The sequence below is a fragment of the Ahaetulla prasina genome, chromosome 1, assembly GCF_028640845.1.
Source record: "Ahaetulla prasina isolate Xishuangbanna chromosome 1, ASM2864084v1, whole genome shotgun sequence".
Lineage (NCBI taxonomy): Eukaryota > Metazoa > Chordata > Lepidosauria > Squamata > Colubridae > Ahaetulla > Ahaetulla prasina.
Window position 1 is genome coordinate 375,330,579 of NC_080539.1, and position 19,104 is coordinate 375,349,682.

General features: G+C 56.6%; 2 protein-coding genes across 3 annotated transcripts; one reads left to right on the top strand and one right to left on the bottom strand.

Annotated features, from left to right (window-relative positions):
• Nucleotides 1-532: 532 nt before the first annotated feature.
• On the bottom strand, nt 533-6,686 carry LOC131188393 (collagen alpha-1(I) chain-like). The gene is made up of 4 exons (XM_058163643.1): nt 6,665-6,686; nt 4,403-4,652; nt 1,615-1,891; nt 533-1,126 (listed from the first exon to the last, which is right to left on the bottom strand). Exons 1-4 carry the CDS (start codon nt 6,684-6,686, stop codon nt 533-535), a joined length of 1,143 nt encoding a protein of 380 aa, XP_058019626.1.
• LOC131188411 (occludin-like) lies at nt 856-18,765 on the top strand. Of its 2 annotated transcripts, XM_058163672.1 has the most exons (8): nt 856-956; nt 7,145-7,970; nt 10,123-10,281; nt 12,255-12,394; nt 13,658-13,858; nt 15,263-15,434; nt 15,907-15,948; nt 17,250-18,764. In XM_058163672.1, exons 2-8 carry the CDS (start codon nt 7,269-7,271, stop codon nt 17,349-17,351), a joined length of 1,518 nt encoding a protein of 505 aa, XP_058019655.1. In that variant the 5' UTR covers nt 856-956; nt 7,145-7,268; the 3' UTR covers nt 17,352-18,764. The 2 variants fall into 2 exon arrangements, with proteins under 2 accessions (XP_058019655.1, XP_058019656.1); XM_058163673.1 differs by lacking the exon at nt 10,123-10,281 and having other exon boundaries at nt 17,250-18,765.
• The last annotated feature ends 339 nt before the right edge of the window (nt 18,766-19,104 follow it).

Below are 19,104 nucleotides of genomic sequence, written 5' to 3' on the forward strand. Positions count from 1 at the left end.
TAAAGAGTGGGTTGAAGTGACCAAAACGCCTTTCTGCGCGATTTAATCTTTGCTGAAAGGAAAACGGCCCCCACAAAGGCAGCCCAGCTCTATGGCGTGGGGGGGACACCCAGAAGGAAGAGGGGATCGGTGGGGCAGGGGGAGAGGAGGAAGGGGGGGTCTAGGCAGCGGGCCAGTTTTGGGGGCCGCTGGGCTTCCGCAGGCGACTCACAGGCGAGCCGGCCGGTCCAAGAGAGGAGAAGGGCCGAGCGTGGCCCTTGCCGCCTTCCAGACCTCCGGGGCCCCATGCCGGGAACAAGGGAAGCTCAGTAGCCCGCCTGCTTCGCCTGGTACTTGGTCGGTCAACAAAACCTCCGGCAGCAAAGCCGCCCGGAGACGCTGCGCCCCCGCCCGGCTTTTGGCGCTGAGCCAGGAGGAGCCGAAGCCCGCGGCGCCCTTGGAAACGGCCCCAGAGGGCCCCGACCCTGGCCGGCTTCACCCGCGGACTCTGCAGCCGCCGCTCCCAGCCGGGGCTCCTGGACTACAATGCCCATCACGCCCAGGCGGCCTTTTGGGGGGCCGGTCCCCGCCTCGGCTGGGGGGCTCCCGGGGGAGGTTCCGCCGTCTCAAGCCTCTCCTGGCCCCCACCGGCCAGTCCCGCGGCGCCCAGCGCTTGGCCTGGCTGGGGGGGCGGGGGCGGCGGCGACGGGAGCGGGAGGCTGGGGTCCCGCCGCTCTCCCCTCCCCTCCCCTCCCCCGGGAGCCGGGCTCCAGGCCCGCTGAGGCTGAGGGGCGGGCCAGGCGGGCTTGCGGGCGGGGCGGGGCTCCAGGCAGGTGGAACGGCGGGGAGGGGCGGGGGGCGGGGGCGGCCTCCGGGAAGGGGGAGGTCCGCGCAGCCTCCCCTTCGGGCTCAGTCCGCCGCCGGCGCCGAGGCCTCCAGTCCTGCTCGAGGGGCCCACAGGCCGCGGGCGCAGCCAGGTGAGGCCGGCAGGTGCGCGGCGAGGCGGGTGGGCGGAGTCCCTGGAGCGGCCGGGAGGAGGCGAGCCCGAGAGGGGCGCTGCGGGGTCCGGGCCCTTCCGCGGGGGGGCTCCTGCCCAGCGGGGTCTCGGACAGGCAAGGCGGATGCGGCCCCGGCTGAGGAGGGGCTGCTGGTGGGGGCGGCCGGGACTCCGCCGCCCGCTTTCCCGCTCTTTCTCTTCCCGTTTCTTTCTTCCTCCTTCGCTCCCTCCTTTCTTTTTCCTCCCTCCCTCCCTCTTTTTCTTTCCGTTTCTTTCTTCCTCCTTTCCTTTCCTTTCCTTTCCTCCCTCCTTCTCTCTCTGCTTTCTTTCTTTCTTTCTTTCCTTCCTTTCTTCTTTCCTTCCCTCCTTCCTTCTCCCTGCTTTCCTCCTTCTCTCCCTCCGCTTTCCTTCCTTCCTCCTTTCCTTTCTTCTTTCCTTCCCCTCCTCCTCCTTTCCTGCCCCTGCTTTCCTTCCTTCCTCCTTTCCTTTCCTCCCTCGCCTCCCTCCTTCTCTGCTTTCTTTCTTTCCTTCTTTCTGTCCTTCCTTCCTTCCCTCCCTCCCTCCCTCCCTCTTTTTCTTTCCGTTTCTTTCTTCCTCCTTTCCCTCCCCCCGCCATTCCTTCCTTCCCTCCCTCCCACCTGCTTTTCTTCCTTCGAGGCGCCCGTTTTCTCTTTCCTCCCCGCCCCGAATTCTTTCCTTTCGGCACCGGCCGGCCGTCGCAGCCGGGGCGGAGCAGAAGCTCCCGGCCCCGCCAGGCATTGTGCACCGGAGCGGCGGGGGGCTCCCAAAGACAGCGGGCCGCGCACGTCCACAGCGCCGGTGTGGCTCGCAGGAATTTGGCCGGGTCCCAAGCGAGCCAGGCAGCGGCCAGAAATGTTCCCTCGCTTTGCAGAGCTCCCCGCCGGAGACTCCGGGCTGGGGGGGAGGGAGAGGGGGGCAGCCGCCGTTCTGTAGTCCGGAGGCTCAGCCAAAGGGGGCGGGAATGGGGGGGGGGGGTGTCTCCAAGTAAGGAAACTAACTTTCTTTCCCACGGCGCTGGGGGGGTGGGAGGGAGGGCTGGCCTTGGCCTCAGCGATTGGGAGAGGGAAATCCTCTCCCCAATTCACTGGTTTGCCTTGCAAAGTCCTTTAAGCTCCTCCAGGCCGGATTTGGGGTGCAGCTTCTTGATGGCTCTGCAGCTTTTTCTGGGCTGGGAGCTTTTGGCATTTCCTTTCTGGTTTTTATGGTGTGCCCAACCCAAAAGACGGCACACCAGTTAAGATTATAAATACAAATCCAGGTATAAAACAAACCAAATAATAAATCTTTCCTCCTTATGTTGATGAAAACAACATTCAGTTTTATAGCCAAGAGGAAGAATAAAATATAAATGGGCTTTTCCTGAAAGATCATTTTTGTGGGCATTGGCAGGATTTTGCCCTCCTGCCCCCCTCCCCATGGGGCTGGCTTCTGTTCGCCTGTCCCCTCTGAATGGGCCCTTTCTCCACACAAGGCCTCAGTGGGTCTCCACCTGCAGCCTCTGCTCACAGCCTCTGCTCTCAGGCCAGCCTTGGACGCTGGCCGCCTTCAGAGCCTCTTTCTCAGGTATCCACCTCTCAGTCAGCCCTTCTTTCATGCACAAAAGAAAACCTGGATTGATCCTGGGTTGTATAATATAACAATCCTTGGTTGCATTAACAGAGGCATAGAATCAAAATCACAGGAAGTGTTAGTACTGCTTGATAAGTCCTTAGTAAGGACTTATCTGTCCTGGAATAACTGCATCCAGTTTTGGTCAGCATATTACAAAAAAGATGTTGAGATTTTGGAAAAAGTGCAGAGAAGAGCAGCTGAGATGATTGAAGGTCTGGAGACTAAAACATATGAAGAACGGCTGCAGGATTTGGGTTTGGCCAGTCTAGAGAAAAAGAGGACTGGTGGGGACACGACAGCAGCATTTCAGTATTTGAGGAGTTGTTAGTTGCGAAGTTGTGTCTGACCCATCGTGGCCTTCCTTATGGCCCAACTCTCACAGCCATCCATTGCAACTGGGAAAACCACAGCCTTGACTATAGGCACTTTTGTTGGCCGGGTGATGTCTCTGTTTTTTAGTACGCTGTCTAGGTTTGCCATAGCTTTCCTCCCCAGGAGCAAGCGTCTTTTAATTTCTTGGCTGCAGTCCCCGTCTGCGGTGATCTTGGAGCCCAGGAAAACAAAATCTGTCACTACCTCCATTTTGTCTCCATCTATTTGCCAGGAATTGAGAGGGCCAGATGCCATGATTTTAGTTTTCTTAATGTTGAGTTTCAAGCCAACTTTTGCACTGTCCTTCACCCTCATCAAGAGGCTCTTTAGTTCCTCTTCGCTTTCTGACATTAGAGTGGTATCATCTGCATATCTGAGGTTGTTGATATTTCTATCAACTACTATATCTATTTCTATTTCTATAACCATTTCTATCAATATTCAACAAGTATTTGTGAGGCTGCCCCAAAAAGGAGGGGGGCCAACTTATTTTCCAAAGCACCTGAAGGCAGGAGAAGAAGCAACGGGTGAAAACTAATCAAGGAGAGAAGCAACCTGGAATTGAGGAGAAACTTCCTAACAGTGAGGACAATTCACCAGTGGAACGACTTGCCTCCAGAAGTTGTGGGTGCTCCATCACTGGAGATTTTTAAGAAGAGATTGGATAGCCACCTGCCTGAAATTGTATACTAGGGTCTCCTGCTTGAGCAGTAGGCTGGACTAGAAGACCTCCAAGGTCCCTTCCAGCTCTATTCTGATTGATGGATCAATCAAGGGATCAAAGGGACCCACATTTATGGGTTAAAGTGAAACTTTGCTTGTAATTTACTCTCTTGTATCCACGGTGTGTCCTGGTGTTCCTGCAAGAGGCACCCAGCGAGGGAGACGCTGGGGGAGAATCTCAAAAGGGTGAAAAGTGGGAAGAATAAATGCTCCCTCCCTTGGGTGGGGGTGGTTGCCCAGCCTCTGTGCTTTGGGGATGGAGGGCAGAGACCCGGGCAGGTTAAGGAAGCCCTTCACTCTGGAGAAGCTGCCCAGGATTGGGTCCCAGGGCTGAGTCTGGCAGGAAGAGATTATTTGGGGGCTCAGACAGGAGGCTCCAGGGTAAATCTCAAGGCTGGGCAAATCCCACAGAGCCCCTCCGCGGATCCTGGCGACCCCTGGTGGAATTAGCAAAGCCCTGCGGTGGCTCCCTTCCCTTCGGGGCTCAGCGGGGCCATCTTGCCCACTTGCCTGCGGTTATTTGTGGCTTGCACCAACATTTGTTTATTTGTGTGTTTGCTTCTTTGTTTATTGGCTGCCCATCTTGCCACAGAATATGCCCATCCTGCCCTTCAGACTTGCCTCTCGTGTCAAAATTCAACCCACAGAGTTGGGGGAAGGCCTGTGGTTTGCCAGGGGGTGGGGACAGAGGAAGCCCACCTCGCAGGCATCTTGGCTGCAGGGAAGGAAGCGCTGAGGGGCTCCTGGGCAGCTGCCCGGCTGAAAAAAACCTGGTTTTGAGCCAGCGAGAGGCCTTCCTTTTCTGGCTTCCGGGAACAACCTTGAAATTCGGAGACAGAGTTGCAAAGCGGCCCAGAGGGATTTGGCAGGGAGGCAGCTGGATCCCCTGGGAACCTCCGGGTTGGCCAGGAAGTGGAGGTGGGCAAGGAGCCCCCCCTCACCTCCAGCCCTGGGAAAGGGAGCAAAGTGTTTCCAGAGCACTTGGGAACAGCCAGGAGCAGAAAGGAGGGGTGGGCTGCTTCCTGGTCTCAGATATTGGGGGGAGAGGGATGTGCCCTGCTCAGTCTGATGGGACTGGCACTGGAGGGGACGATGCCACTATGCAGGGTCAATCTCTGCTCCTCTTCCAATTAGGGCAGCAGGATTGAGAGCAGCACTCAGCACACCCCTCCTCCTTCCCCTCACCCACCCCAATCATTGATCGATCGATCAATCAATCAGAACAGAGCTGGAAGGGACCTTGGAGGTCTTTGGATTAGAACCTCCTGCTCAAGCAGGAAACTCTACATCACTTCAGACAAATGGTTATCCAATCTCTTCCTAAAAACTTCCAGTGTTGAGCATTCACAACTTCTGCAGGCAAGTCGTTCCGCTTATTGACTGTTCTCACTGTCAGGAAATTTCTCCTGAGTTCTAAGGTTGCTTCTCTTCTTCGTTAGTTTCCCCCCATTGCTTCTTGTCCTGCCCTCAAGGTGCTTTGGAGAATAGCTTGACTCCATCTTCTTTGTGGAGATATTGGAACACTGCTATCATCTCCCCGCAATCCAAACCACACCCTTCCCCTCGAGTCTGGTGTTCCCCAAAATAAAAGGAGGTAGCACAATGTGGGCAGCCCCCCGGGAGGAGCCTCTGGGTCCGTCCGTCCGTCCCCCATCGCAGTTAGGACTTCCTGGTGGGCGCACCGGCCTCGGCTGGAGAGATGCAGGTGGGTCTTGCAAGACGGCCCCTCCCCCAGTGCCAGCTTGGGAGTGGGCAGCAGAGAGACCCCGGGCTCAGAGGCTGTGCTTGCTGGGCATTTCGGCCACATCTAAGGAGAAATGTGCTGACAGTGAGAACAATCAACCGGTGGAACAGCTTGCCACCAGATGTTGTGGGTGCTTCAGCACTGGAGGTTTTAAAGAAAAGTTTGGACAGCCGTTTATCTGAAATGGTATATAGGGTCTTCTGCTTGAGTAAGTGGGGGTTGCACTAGAAGACCTCCAAGGTATGTTCTATGGAAGTGATATCAGAGGTCATCTAGTCTGGCCCCTGCCAGTACACGCTTTCCTCAAGCGTTTCCAACAAAGGGCTTCCTGTTTCATGAAGCAGCCAATTCTGCTGGTTGACAGCTGTCCCTGCCAGGAATTTCCCCCTAATTCCTAACTTTGGGAATCTATTCTTCCTGGTTGTTCAACTGGCTGGATTTCGTGCTGCCCTTTTGGGTGATGGGGAACAAGTTAAACCCTTCCCCCTACCACAGCCACTTCGATGGCCGAAGACTCGGGATCAACCTTTCTGCAGGCTCTCGTGGCCCCCCAAAAGAGCAGCTGCCCCCACTGCTGCCTCCCATCCTTATCTCTGGCCAACCAGGATCCGGAATTGTCGACTGGGGAATTCTGGGAGCTGAAGTTCCCACATCTTAAAGTGGCCAAGAAACACCAATCTAAAGAACTAGCACCCCCAATTTGGCTCAGCTGCAGATTTAACACATCCCCCCTTTCTTGGTTTAGGAAGACGAAGACCCCAAAGTCTGGGGCGGGGCAGGGCGTGCTCAGCCCTCCAAACGACAGCATCGAATGACAACATTACAAATTGACTTTTGACAGCAGTGCAACAAATAGATTACAGCCAGCGACCGTTTGCAATGAAGAGTGATCAGGCGGGGTTTATAAAAACTAGGCAAGCAGCTGCCAGCATGAGGGTAGTTGTAGATCTAATAGATTTGAATAAAGATCAATTTGTAATGTTATCATCGGACGCTGAATTTTGACGGCTGGATTTTCCCTGCTGTGGAAAAACATCTGGTAGCATTAGAGGGAAGCTGTTTTTTTGGCAGCAGGGAAGAGCAGCTGGGTCCCATGTGCCCTCTGATGGGCTTCGGGATACTTCAGCATCCCTGTCTCTTGTTTTGGGGGTTAAATATTGGGGATTCTCTCCACTTTTGGAGCCTGGCTGGGAGCCACCCTGGGGCGTTAAACTCACCCAGGAAGTCCAGCAAACCCATCGAGAGAGACCAAGTCACTGGAGCCAAGTCAACTCTTGAGAGTCAGCCTGTCTTATCTGGCAGTCTAAGGGGGGCCCATCTCTGCCCTCTTCTTTCGGACACAGGGAAGGGAATAACCCCACAGTCACCAAGGGATGAGTGTCTCCCTCCAGTTCCTCCTCTTTTTCACAACCACTAGATGTGCCAACAACGGAAGGAAGAATAGATCTTTTTAATGATCCCAGCGCACCATGCCTGGCGTGTGCCGGTTGATGTTTCTGGTGCCTGAGTGGTGCTCGAATCCTTGGCTGTCCTTGACACTTGGGGGCGAGGTCTAGGTTGAATCTCTTCCCCTCCCCCATGACTTGTGCTACTGTCAGCCCGGGAGACGGTCGCTTTCGTTCAACCAACACTGGGGGGGTGCAAGAATTTCCCAACAGCCGCAGATGCTGACCTTCCCTTTCCTCTCTCTTTGGCAGTGCCGGCCAGACGTGGCCCAGGAGCCTCTTGGCAGCTCCAGGAATCTTGACGGGGCTCTGTTGGCCCCCCACAGCGGTACCATCTGGGGTCCTCCGCCAGTCCTGCCCCGGTTCTGCGCAAAGGATGTTCAGTCCAAAGAAGCCCTACGACAGCCCCCCTGCCGGCTACGGCCCGCCTGGGGAAGACTACGGGTACCCCATCAAGTCACCCCCCCCGGGGTCCTACTACATCGAGGATGAGCCCCAGCATTTCTACAAGTGGACCTCCCCCCCCAGCGTGGTGAGGATCCTGGAGGGGCTGGGCATCCTGCTCTGCGTGGCCATCTTCGCCTGCGTGGCCTCCACCCTGGTCTGGGAGTATGGCTACGGGGGGCTCTACGGCAACACCATGGGGGGCTACTACGGCGGGGGCTACGGCGGAGGCCTGGGCAGCTACGGCTACGGCATGGGGAGCTACTACGGCGGCTACGGCATGGGGGGCTACTACGGAGGCGTGACCAACCCCCGGGCGGCCAACGGCTTCATGATTGCCATGTCGGTGCTGTGCTTCATCGCTCTGCTGGCTTTGGCCATCACCAGCCTCACCAAGTCCGGCGGGTCCCGGTCCAGGAGGTTCTACCTGGTGACCCTCGTGGTCTGCGCCCTGATGGCCTTCATCATGCTAATCGCCTCCATCGTCTACATCATGGGGGTCAATCCCCAGGCCCAGATGGGGGGCAGCTACTACTCCGCCAACCCCATGCTGGCCATGTGCAATCAGGTCTACGCCGGGGGAGCCTACTACAACCAGTACCTCTACCACTACTGCATGGTGGACCCCCAGGAGGTAGGAGTCTGGCCGGGGGAGGGGATGGGGGTCTGGCTTTCTCTTGGGGCCACGGCTGGTGGGTAGGGAAGCGTCTGTGGCCCAGGCTAAGAATAGGGTTGGGCCGGGTGGGGTTGGGTAGAACGGAACAGAGCAGAATTTAGAATAGAATTATAAAATTATAGAATAGAATTACAGAACAGAACAGGACAAGAGTATAGGAATGGAAGGGACCTTGGAGGTCTTCTAGTCCAACCCCCTGCTGAAGCAGGCCACCCCCCGACAAATGGCTGTCCAGTCTCATCTTAAAAAGCTCCTAGTGTTGGCAACTTCTGAAGGGAAGCCCCTGTTTACTGTTCTCGCTGTCAGGAAATTTTTATTCTAGAATATAGAATATAGAACAGAACAGAATAGAATTGGGAAGAATAGCTTTATTTGGCCAAGTGTAGGTTAGACACACAGGGAATTTGTGTCTGGTAGAAAAAGACTCACTGTACTTGCAAAGCAATGGAGACAATAATGCTAATGAAAATGATGATAATCAGTGAGGAATAACAATAACAATAATACCAAAAGTAGAAGCGGAAGAAAAAAGTGATAAAAGGATATATAATACTACAACCACACTCTCTGGGTTAATGTACACCTATACGCTAGATAGAACTTAGTGCCCATATTTGGCCCACTTAATCTAAGCCATTGCCCCTCCCCCTCCCCCGGGCAGGGTCTGCCTCTGACCGTCCCGCCCTGCCTCTGGCTGAATTGGCCCAGCAACTGGACAGTCGTGCCAGGGGACTGGAGCCCCACTGCCTGCCTGACAAGGCCTTTCACCACCTCTCTTTTTATCACCTGCTTGTCCCAAAAAGTCAACCCCGGAAGTCAACAAAGGGTGTGTGTGAAAGCAAGCAGGAGCGGAAGGGCTTATCGGGAAATCAGTTTCGGGCTCAGGTGAGAACAATCGGGAGGCTTATCAGTGGGCCGGGCATGGTGGTGGCAGCCTCGGAACTGCCCACTTGAGCAAACAAGATAAGCCCACAAAGGCATCCAGCTCAGCCACCTTGTCTGCCTGGCCTGGGGAAGTGGCTGCTGGGCTCGTGAATCAACTGCTTCCTCAAGACCGGGGAGTGGCCGGGTGGGCAGTGTGCCAACTTTTATGACCAGTGGACTCGGCTGCCTCAGGAATTCTGGGAGCTGAAGTCCTAAAGTTGCCCAACTGGCCCACCCCTGCTGAAGACCCCTCCTCAGGACCCTTCGTAGAGCTGGAAGACGAATGCCAGTCCAGCTTCAGTTTGGAGACATGAGGGGGCTTCGGGGGGGAGGGGGGGAGAAGGAAACGTATCTGCCAACTTTATAATTGCAACAGATTAGTCTTTGCTTAATAACAAAGCAATTGGGACCAGCCACGCGGTCATTAAGCGAGACATCAGGTAACCAAAATTTGCAGCTTTATTGCTGGCTTCCTCATTGACTCCTAGTTTAATTTAAACTCCCTGGGTTTCCTGGTGGTGTCCCATCCCAGGACTGACCAGCTCAGACTATGTTTGGGGTGACGGGAGGTCTCTTGGCCTGGGAGGGAAGAAGGTTTGGGAGGACTCCTGGCAGAGGGCTGACCTGCATCTGGCCACGGGGAGGGCTGGGGGGTTTTGGGAATGCTCCAGGCCTGGTGGAAAAGGAAGCTTTGCTTTCAGGTGGGGGGGGGGTCGCTCCCCTTCCCCATTCCTGCCTTTTCATCGCTGCTTTGGCTTCCCCCCTCAGGGAATTCTTGGTGCCCGACGCCTTGATCCCCCTTCCCAAATTGGAGGGTTTCAACCTGGCTTGGTGTCTTTTTTGTGCCCTGAAATCCCAAAAGGCTTCCTGGGTGTAATGCACAGGGAATTGTGCCAACCCCCCAAAACAGGTCCCCAGCTGAAAGCGGGGGGGGGATCTTAAGGAACCTCTTTGTGGCTTGCTTTGGAGGCTTGGCTGGGGGTCGGGGAGGGGTCCCTTCTTGCTCTGTGGAGATGTCCTTCAGCAGAGAACAGGACCCTCACTCATCCATGGAGACCCTGAAGACCAGCCGACAGCCCCTTCGGATGTGGGGAGAGAGCCACACTTTGCTCTCAGGAATTGGGGGGAGGGGAGGGATGCCTGGGAGGGGTCTAAGCTGTCCGCCTCTGTTCCTCCCCCCCCCCAGGCTGTCGCCATCGTCTGCGGCTTCCTCCTGGTGATCCTGCTTTGCGTCATCTGCTTCTTCGCCCACAAGACCCGGCAGAAGATCTGGCGGTTTGGGAAGCAAAACATTTACTGGGAACGGCCCCTGGCGCAGGAGGAGGGTCCCAACGTGGAGGAGTGGGTGAGTGGAGCAGGGGTGAAACCCCCCACCCAGCTGCCCTTGATACCCTTGGTTGCTCTGGCTGGGAATTGGAGCCGGGCCAGGCTCTGAAGGGAGCAAGGGGGCCGTTCTGGGTGCAACGCCTCTCCTCGCACAAGCACTGCAATTATTTTGGGGAGGGGGCTTCCTCTGGGACCTGTGAATGGTGCTTATCCTGCCTAGGCCATTGCAAACTCTGCCTCAGAGTTGAAAATTAAGCAACCTGGAACTAAGGAGGAATTTCCTGACAATTAGAACAATTAACCAGTGGAACGGCTTGCCACTAGATGTTGTGAATGCTCCATCACTGGCGGTCTTGGAGAAGAGACTGGACAGCCATCTGTCCGAAATGGGCATAGAATCTCCTGCTTGGTCAGAGGATTGGACTAGATGACCTCCAAGGACCCTTCTGGTGCTGCTATTCCGTTGCCACAGAAGCACCCCAGGGTTTAGCTGTTTTGTGACATTTTGTGGGATTGCAGTGCCCGCTTGACCCTTTTGGCAGCCCCCTGACTAAAAAGAGACCCTCGGGAGACCCTCTCTCGCTTGCTCCTACTCTGCCTAACTGAGCTCAGGAGAAAATGCCTGACCTTTCACACACACAAACACACACCCGGGCACTTTCTTCCTGCTCCTGGTTTTAGGAATCTTCCGCTTCTCATCCCTTTGGGCATTTTCCCCCATTATGAATTTCCCTCAATTCCTCTATAATCCCCCCCCCCCCGTTTTCTATTTCTGATCTGCAGCAACACATTCACAAGCCTGCCCCCTGCACCGGAGGGGTGTGTGTGTGTGTGTGTGTAATCGAGAGTACACATTGTTGTTTATCGCTTCTCTGGTTTCGGTTGTATCAATGATTAACCGCTGAGGCCGAAGGAGCCGTTGCTGTGACCCACAGTGTCAGGTGGCTGGACTGGTGGCCGTAGGGCCTGGCAGGACCCCCGGGGCCTCCCCCTCCCCTTTGCACCTTATTTCAGGAGCTGCCTGTGGGGTGGGGTGGGGGGGTGGGGGGGAGAGCTGAACTCTGATGGTGGCTTGGGATGGGGACTTTGGCTCCTGCTGGGCCTTCAGGAAGGGGGGCGATTGGACAGGTAGGAGGATCGTGTGTGTAAGTGAGTGAGAGAGAGAGAAGGGAGCTGTTTGTAAGTCTGGACCAAGACTTACATGGCAAGCCCTGCCATTTCTCCCTCTGGCAAAGGGTCAACTGTTGGGGGTCGGGTGGGACCGAGGAGGTCTTCTAGTCAAACCCCCTGCTCAGGTGGGCAAGGAAGGGTTAGGGTTAACCAGAAAAAGTGGCATTGTGGCATGCCACGCTGGCTCCAAGCAGGAGGAGAGGAAGGGGGGGGGGTGCCCAGCCTTGCACAAACCCCTGCTGGCACATCCTTCCCAGGTGTGGGATTGCAGGCATGGGCACAGGGGCCTGGAGACCGGGGGAGGGGTGTGTGGGGCTATGGGGTGGCCGCAACAGCCAAGGGGTGGTAGGGAAGGAGAAGCCAGCTTGGTCAGGAAGGCACCAGCCAAATCTTGGGGAGCTGCTGTGGGGGTGGGGGCTGGGCACAGGGGAGAGCTTCCGCAGTGGGCATCTGGAAAGCCCAGGTGGGTGGCTGAGCCCGGCCTGCCTGCCTGCCTGCCAGTTGTTGCTCTCGTCCCCCTCCCGGCCCCCCTCCTCCCTGCCTCCATTCTCTAGCTGTTGCTGCCGTCTTCTCTGGGGTTGAGCAGGCTAGGCTGCCCTCTCAGTGGTGGTGGGGGGTCATTTTGGGGGGAGGGGGGCCTGCTAAGCCCTGGGCCTCCATGTGGGGACACTGGACATCCTGAATGTGCTTGCTACAGCCGGGTGAGCTGGGGATTCTGGGCGCTGTAGTTTCATTAGGAGGTCAGGAGGGACTGAGGTCAGAAGGTCACATTCTGGACCCCGACCTCAGGGGTGCTGAGAAGTGACCGTTGCCTTTCTGCAGGTGAAGAACGTGGATGGCCGAGCCAGCCCCACCGACACGGCCACCCTGGCCTACTCGGAGAAGCCCACTAGCCCCCTCCATGCTCCCGCCAGCCCCCCTGGCTACACCGAGACCGACTACTCCATGGATGTCCGGAGCAGGTGAGGGTTCCCAGCACCTGGGCCAAGGGCACCCCTGGAGGAGGAGGGGGTGTTGCAGCTGCCTGTGGAGGTTCCACTGAATGCCCCATCGGACACCCCCCCTTGCCCCCCTAAACTCACTCAAGGCAGGGGGACATTACGGGCTGCCAGAATGGCTCGAGGGCTTCTCCTCAGGCAGAGCCACCAGCAGATCTTCTCTTTCTTCGTCTCGTGTTGTCTAATGTTAAAAAACGGTAGACTTCTCCTGGACAGGGGGGCTCCACTGTGTTGTACCGGCTGGTGATTGTGGAGGGAGGGTTCCCCAGTTGGCCCGATTCTCTCCTGGCCGGTCTTGAGACACAGCCCAAGTCTTCACGTGGGTCTATAGGGAGTGACGGAGAGGACATTGTGTGCAAGAACCATCGCAAGTGGTCCTCGGTTTACGATGGGTCACTTTGCGTCCGTTTCACACTTCTGGCGCTCGGCAACCGGCCTGCACTTATGGCCATTTGCAGCATCCCTCAGTCACATGACTGCAATTTATGATGGTTTAGCCAAAAACCGGCATTCACTTTTGGTTTCCAGCCCCACCATGGGTTCATTTAATGACCACTAGGCTTGCTTAACGATCATGGTAGCAGCTTTATGACCACCGTCCTCCCTTAACCGTGGTTGCAAAAAAGGCAGTAAAATTGGCTCTGTCCCATGACCTGCTTTACAACTGTCGCGAGTTACGGCCGTAGTGGGCAGGCTCCATTATGGTCATAACTGCAAGACTGCCCGCAGTAGGGCAAAGGGGGCTGAAACTTCCCAGGAAGTTACCTGCAAGCCAGAGAATGCTTGAAATCGGATCCGGCAGACCCCCCCCCTCCCCACGGCTAGACCAGGGCTGGACTAGAGGACCTCCAGGGTCCCTTCCAGCTCATTCTATTCTATATTTCTATTTCTATTCCATTCCATTCTCCATATTCCATATTCCATTTTCTACATTCTATATTCTAATCTAAAACTTAAGGAGAAACTTCCTAACTGGAGGGACAATCAACAGTTTGCTTCCCATCACTGGAGGCTTTTAAGAAGAGACTGGACAGCCTCCAGGGTCTCCTGCTTGAACAGAGGGCTGGACTAGAAGACCTCCAGGGTCCCTTCCAACTATGATGTTCTATGACCCACTGGGGCATAAGTGGGGTGTGTGTGTGTGTCCTCCGAATAACCCCCCCCCCCTCTGGGTGCCCTGTCCTTTGGTGGAGCTGATTTTCCAGCCTGTCTTTGCTCCCCCCCCAGCTCTCCCTTCCAGCCCCCCCTGGACAAGCGCGCCAGGACACTCAGCTCCAGCACCTGGGAGGAGACCCCCCGGAAGCCCCCCACCCAGAGGGGCCAGAGGGCGCGCCAGAGGAACCCCGACCTGGAGGAGCCCCAGTACGAGACCGATTATACCACGGCCGTGGAGTCCAGCGACGAGCAGGAGCCAGACGAGTGGGGCAGGTGAGAGGCCGTGCAGGGAGAGGGTTGGAATGTGGGGGGTGGTCCTGGAGAGACTAAAGCCAGACCCCTCCCCAAACGTTGCAAAAACACGAGGCCCATCATCTTTACAGTAGCAATAGCCCTTCAGACTTCTAGGCTCCTTCAGAGGTCTTTTATCTCTCTAAGCGGTTGCTGCATTAACAGTAGCCCTCCAATTACGACCATTCGTTTAGTGACCGTTCCGCCCTGAAAAAAAGAGATTTATGATCGTTTTTCACACTTACGACCGTCATAGCGTTCCCGTGGTCATAGGATCAAAACTCAGAGGCTTGGCAAGTGACTCATGCTTATGACGGTCGCAGCCCCCCTGGATCATGCAATCCCCCTTTGTGACCTGAGAAGCAGAATCAATGGGGAAGTCGGATTTGCTTAATGTCCATGTGACTAACTCAGCAACTGCTATGATTCACTTAACAACTGTGGCAACAAAGGTTGAAAAAATGGGACAAACCTGAGAAACGTTTCACTTAGCAACAGAAATTTTGGGTTCAATTGTGGTCGTAAGTCAAGGACCACCTATATAATGAAACATTTGGAGGAATCGGCCGAGCATCTGGTTTCCTCCAGCGTGTTTCTCCGAGGAAGTCCCATCCCGATAGGACAGGACGGGACACAACAGAACAGAACAGAACAGAACAGAACAGAACACAGAACTAGGACAGGAGAGGACAGTGATGGGAGCAACTTCTCCTGCAAAGATGCGATGTCCATATAACTGTGATGGATTTTACTTTTTTAATCATTAAGTGGAGGCCAAACCTTCCGATTAAATGTCCAGGGGTGAGAAATTAGGGGGGTTACAGTGGGAGACACCCCCCTGCATGGGTCTCCTGCCTGAGCAGTTGCACCCAGCCAGCCCAGCCTTTGGGGGTTACTTTCAACCCCTGAGTTAAGGAAGGTCTCCCCTTAAGGGACAGGAGTCGGTGAGGGGAGGGGTGTCCCCTAAGCCCCCACCGAGCTGGGCGGAGACCCCGGGAAGAGGCTTTTAGGGAGCGGGGGGCCCAGAGGGCGGAAGGAAGGGAGGGGGTGGGCTGGGGGTCCAGGAGGGCAGCCCAGGATGATGGAGGATTTCAGGGGGCGATTGGGGCTGGGTGAGGGAGGCAGGGAATTGGACAGTTTGTGGTGCCTGTTAAATTGCCCTGTGGAAGGAACTCTCTTGGGGAAACAGGCCCTGGTCTTGCTGGGGTGTCCTCTGACTCGGGACTGGCAGACTGTGCCCTGCAGGGAGTCCCCCCCCCCCCGTGCTGGCCCTCCCCCAGGCCCCTTGCCAGTCTTGCCAGCCATAGACTGGGGGGGGGCTGTATGTCTTGGGTGCCCTGGTGCCACCTGGCCAGTGGCTGAGCTCCTCCCGCCGTCGCCCTGCAGCCATTACCCGCCCATCACGTCCGATGATGCTCGCCAGAGATACAAGCAAGATTTTGACACCGACCTCAAGCGCTACAAGAGGCTCTGTGGCGAGATGGATGGCATCAATGACCAGATCAACCAGCTCAGCGGGCAGCTGGACCAGCTGCCAGAGGACACACTCCAGTACCAGGTGGGCATCCAGCTGAAGGGAACCCCGGGGCAAAAGGGAGGGGCCCCCATCCAAGACATCCCTTCGGGCTCCCAGGGACCCCAACAGGGCTGGGGTTGGTTGGCTCGTTGCCTGCAGAATTGAGCCGCCAGAGGTGCCCGCCTGTTCATGGGCATGGTGGAAAAGCTTGTTCCATTGCATGGCAGCTTCCCGGTAACTCCACGGATGCCCTGTGGCTGCCCTTATGCCAGCTGCAAGCTGGGGGCCGTGTCTGGGGCAGGCTGGCTTTGCCCTCTTGCTCCTCCGACCCCCCCCCCCTCCGGCAGATCCTTCTCCCCCAGTGGGTGCTTCAGTCCAGTTCAACAGCCCCACAGCTCTCGGAGTGGACCACAGCTGCCCACGGAGGTTCCTGCCTTGCTCCGAGTTGTACTGCTCCTGAACTTGGAAGCTCCCCTGGTCTGTTCCTTTCTCAATTCTGGTGCTTCTCTGGCAGGGCGTGGCAGAGGAGTACAACCGGCTGAAGGAGCTGAAGCAGGTGAGTCCCCTCGCCCGGCTGCCCCCTACCCAGGTTCCAGGTCAGCCCCAGCCACACTGCCTGGGTTGGGGACGATGAGAAATGCCCTTTCCTGTTAGAAGCAGGCTCTGAAGGGGTGTCGTTACATGGGGCCTGGGTGGGCGCTCTAATTTCAGCAGAAAGGCAGTGGGGGAGGGAAGAGACATAGCTCCACCCCCTTAGCTCCCCACCCCCCCTGGGATCCCCAGGCCTCTTTCTTTCCCCCAACCACCTCCAGAATTGGGACCCAGAATGGGGAGCAGTAGGGTGAGGCCTTTGGAGGGATCAAAAGAGACACCCCCCCCCCGTCACTTCCGCCAAAGAAGCCTGAGGAGACCTGTGTTCGGATTCTGCGTTTTTCAGCTGGGGGTTCCAGCTGACATTTCTCAGGAGAAGCAGCCCCTCCCACACCTGGCAGCCCGTAGAGATTTTGTCCTTGAGGAGGGGGGGGGGGACACCAGATGCGTTACCAAGGCGACTCTATTTATTCCTTTTACTGACTTATTAAACCTCCCCCCCCCCCCACTCTGGGCGGGTGACAAACGATGTCATAAAATCTTATAAAAACAGAGCAGCGGAAGATGCTTTGTGAAATGACTCACCTCAGTTGGTAAGCGAATTCAGCTCCTCTCCCCCCCCCCCCCCCCGCCCCCCCTGTGCAAAAGGGGGAGGCTGCAAAAGTCATAAGCGTGAAAAATGGTCATATGTCGCTTTTTCCAGTGCCGTTGTAACTTTGAACGGTCACTAAATGAACTGAGGACTTCTATGAATTTGGGGTGTGTGTGTGTGTCTTTCTGGGATGGTATTGCTGAGCTCCTGCAAGACTTGGGCAGAAGAGGGGTGGGGGTCTCTCTCCTCTCCATCCAAGCTCTCCCCACAGCAGAAAAGAGAGAATAAGAGTGGGAAGGGACCTTGGGGGTCATCTAGTCCAACCCTGACAGACGGGAAGTCCTCTGCCTCCATGAAAGCTTCCAGTGGTGAAGCTCCCACAACCTCTGAAGGCCCCCTCTGGCCCCACCTTCGGTGCCCGGAAGCTGCCACTTGGCTGCACTTAGAGGCACAGCAGCGTGTGCCCAGTCGCCCCTCTGGATGGCTCCGGATTGGGGGTGGCATGAATGCCCCGGAAGGGGTCTAGCCCGGGGCTCCCTGAATCAAGGCTGGGGATGAGGTAGGCTGTAGTCCAGCACCCTCGAGGGTGTCGGCTTCTCTGGGGGGCCTGCAGGCTGGCACCAGCTCCGCTCACCCAAGGTTTCCTCTCCCCCCCCCCCGCCCCTCCGTGCCAGACACCGGACTACCAGGGCAAGAAAATGGAGACCAAGTCCCTGAGGAAGAAGCTTTTCCACATCAAGAAGATGGTGAGCGAATACGACAAGCACCGCGGCTGAGCCTGGGAGGGGCCCCGGGACCCCCCCATGGGAGGGGCTGAGGCCCAGCTTCCTCCTGGGGCCCAGAAGGACGGACTCCGATCTGCCAACCAAGCAGCCCCCCCCCCCCCGCTTTTCCATTGGGCCTGGGGACGTTTGGCGAAGCCCTTCTGAGACTCTGGGGGTGCCCCTGTGCTGGTGCCCCCCCCTCCAAGAGACGAGGATGCCAGTCTGCGTGTGTGTGTGTGTGTGTGAGAGAGAGAGAGATTTTGTATATTTCCTTATTTTTATGCTGATGCATTTTTCTCCCGGTTTGTCCCAAAATGCTCCCCTCTGGTTCTTGGGCAAGCAGAGGACGGTGGGCGCTGACCCAGAACTCTCTGTTTTTGTGACCTCTGGGGGATTTTTTGGCACTCGACGGCCGGCAACCTGACTGCCCTGGAGGCTTCTCTTTGGGGCAAATCACTCCCCCCCCCCCCAGAAGTGTGCAATGAAGCCAAAACATCCATAATGGAAAGAATCCCTTCTGGCACTTTAAAGAGGAGGAAAAGCTTTTGCGCTGAAGGTCTTGGAATCAAATCCTGCTTGTTGGATTGGGGGAGGGGTTTGCACCCCCAACCGCTCACCAAAAGTGGCATCTGAAAAAGGAAGGAAGCCGGAGGGCAGAGCCACATGCTTGGCAGTCACCTGTCCTCCTTCCTCTTCCTCCTCCCTTGTGCCGACCCGTGTCTGCTTGGCAAAGGCTGCTGCCCCAAAGGTTCTGCAGTTGAGAACTTGCTCCAGCTTGGCAGTGCCACTTTAGATGGCATTTCTGCCGCCTCCTGCTGCTGCCAAAAGCCAGCCGAGGGTCCCACGAGCCCTCCTGGGGAGGGAGGAGGAGGGGTTCCAAGCAAAAGCATCTCCCCCCCCCCCCCGGGGTGTGTGATTTCTGCTTTTGGAGCAAAGCAGGCGAGACAGCCGGCTCTTGAGACCCCCTCCCCCCAAAAAAAGTCCCAGCCCAGCAGGATCTGTCCATTGAGGGGGGGGGGATGTATATATTGTGAAAATGGGGAGGGGGCAGACCTTTTTTTTAAAGAAAAAAACATAGTGAAGCTATTCCTTTAATAAACATGGGAAAAATTCTCTTCGTTTGTCTGTTGGCAACGTCTGAGGTTTGGCTTGGAAGTGGTCTCTGGGCCCTTAGCTCCCGGGGGCCCCCCAGCACGTGTGTGGCAAAGCTGGCAGAGGTCCCGGGCAGCCTCTGGACTTAGCTGGGAGAACAGAGCAAGGAATAACAGGATAGCAGAATTGGAAGGGACCCCTGGAGGTCTTCTAGCCCAACTCCCTCCCCAAGCAGGAGACCCCAGACCATTTCAGACAAGTTGACTGTCCTGTCTCTTCTTGAAAACCTCCAGAGTTTTTAAGGCCTGGGTGCCCCCGACTCCCTCTGCTGCTGGTGTGGTTGGGCCACCGAGACCCCAAAGCAGCAGCCGGGGAGGGGGGGGGGAAGCCCTTGGCTGATTGGAGCAGGGAGGTCCGGGGGGGGAGGAGGGAAGAGTCCTGGGGCCAGACTGAGGAAAGAATTAATTTCACTGGGCACAAGATGGCGAGGAAGCCTGGCAACCTTTCAAGGTTTGGGCTGTAAACAGCCTCCCTGCCAGGCCAGGCTAGGCTGCTCCTGAAGGGCAAAGCTGGCTCAGGGGCACTGAGTGGGCCTCTGGCACAGAATTCAAACGGGCAGGATCAGGCCTTGCCAGGCTGGTGTGCTGCAGGGAAGGGAACCTCGCTGGCAAAG

Coding starts and splice junctions, on each gene's coding strand:
- LOC131188393 (XM_058163643.1), bottom strand. CDS start 6,686: ATGGGTTTGCTGGACTTCCTGG. Junction 4,653..6,664: donor GGGTTTGCTGGACTTCCTGG/GTGAGTTTAACG, acceptor TCCCTTTCCCAG/GGCTGGAGGTGAGGGGGGGC. Junction 1,127..1,614: donor CCTCGAAGGAAGAAAAGCAG/GTGGGAGGGAGG, acceptor CGCCCCCACCAG/CAGCCCCTCCTCAGCCGGGG.
- LOC131188411 (XM_058163672.1), top strand. CDS start 7,269: ATGTTCAGTCCAAAGAAGCCCTACGACAGCCCCCCTGCCGGCTACGGC. Junction 10,282..12,254: donor GTCCCAACGTGGAGGAGTGG/GTGAGTGGAGCA, acceptor GCCTTTCTGCAG/GTGAAGAACGTGGATGGCCG. Junction 15,435..15,906: donor AGGACACACTCCAGTACCAG/GTGGGCATCCAG, acceptor CTTCTCTGGCAG/GGCGTGGCAGAGGAGTACAA.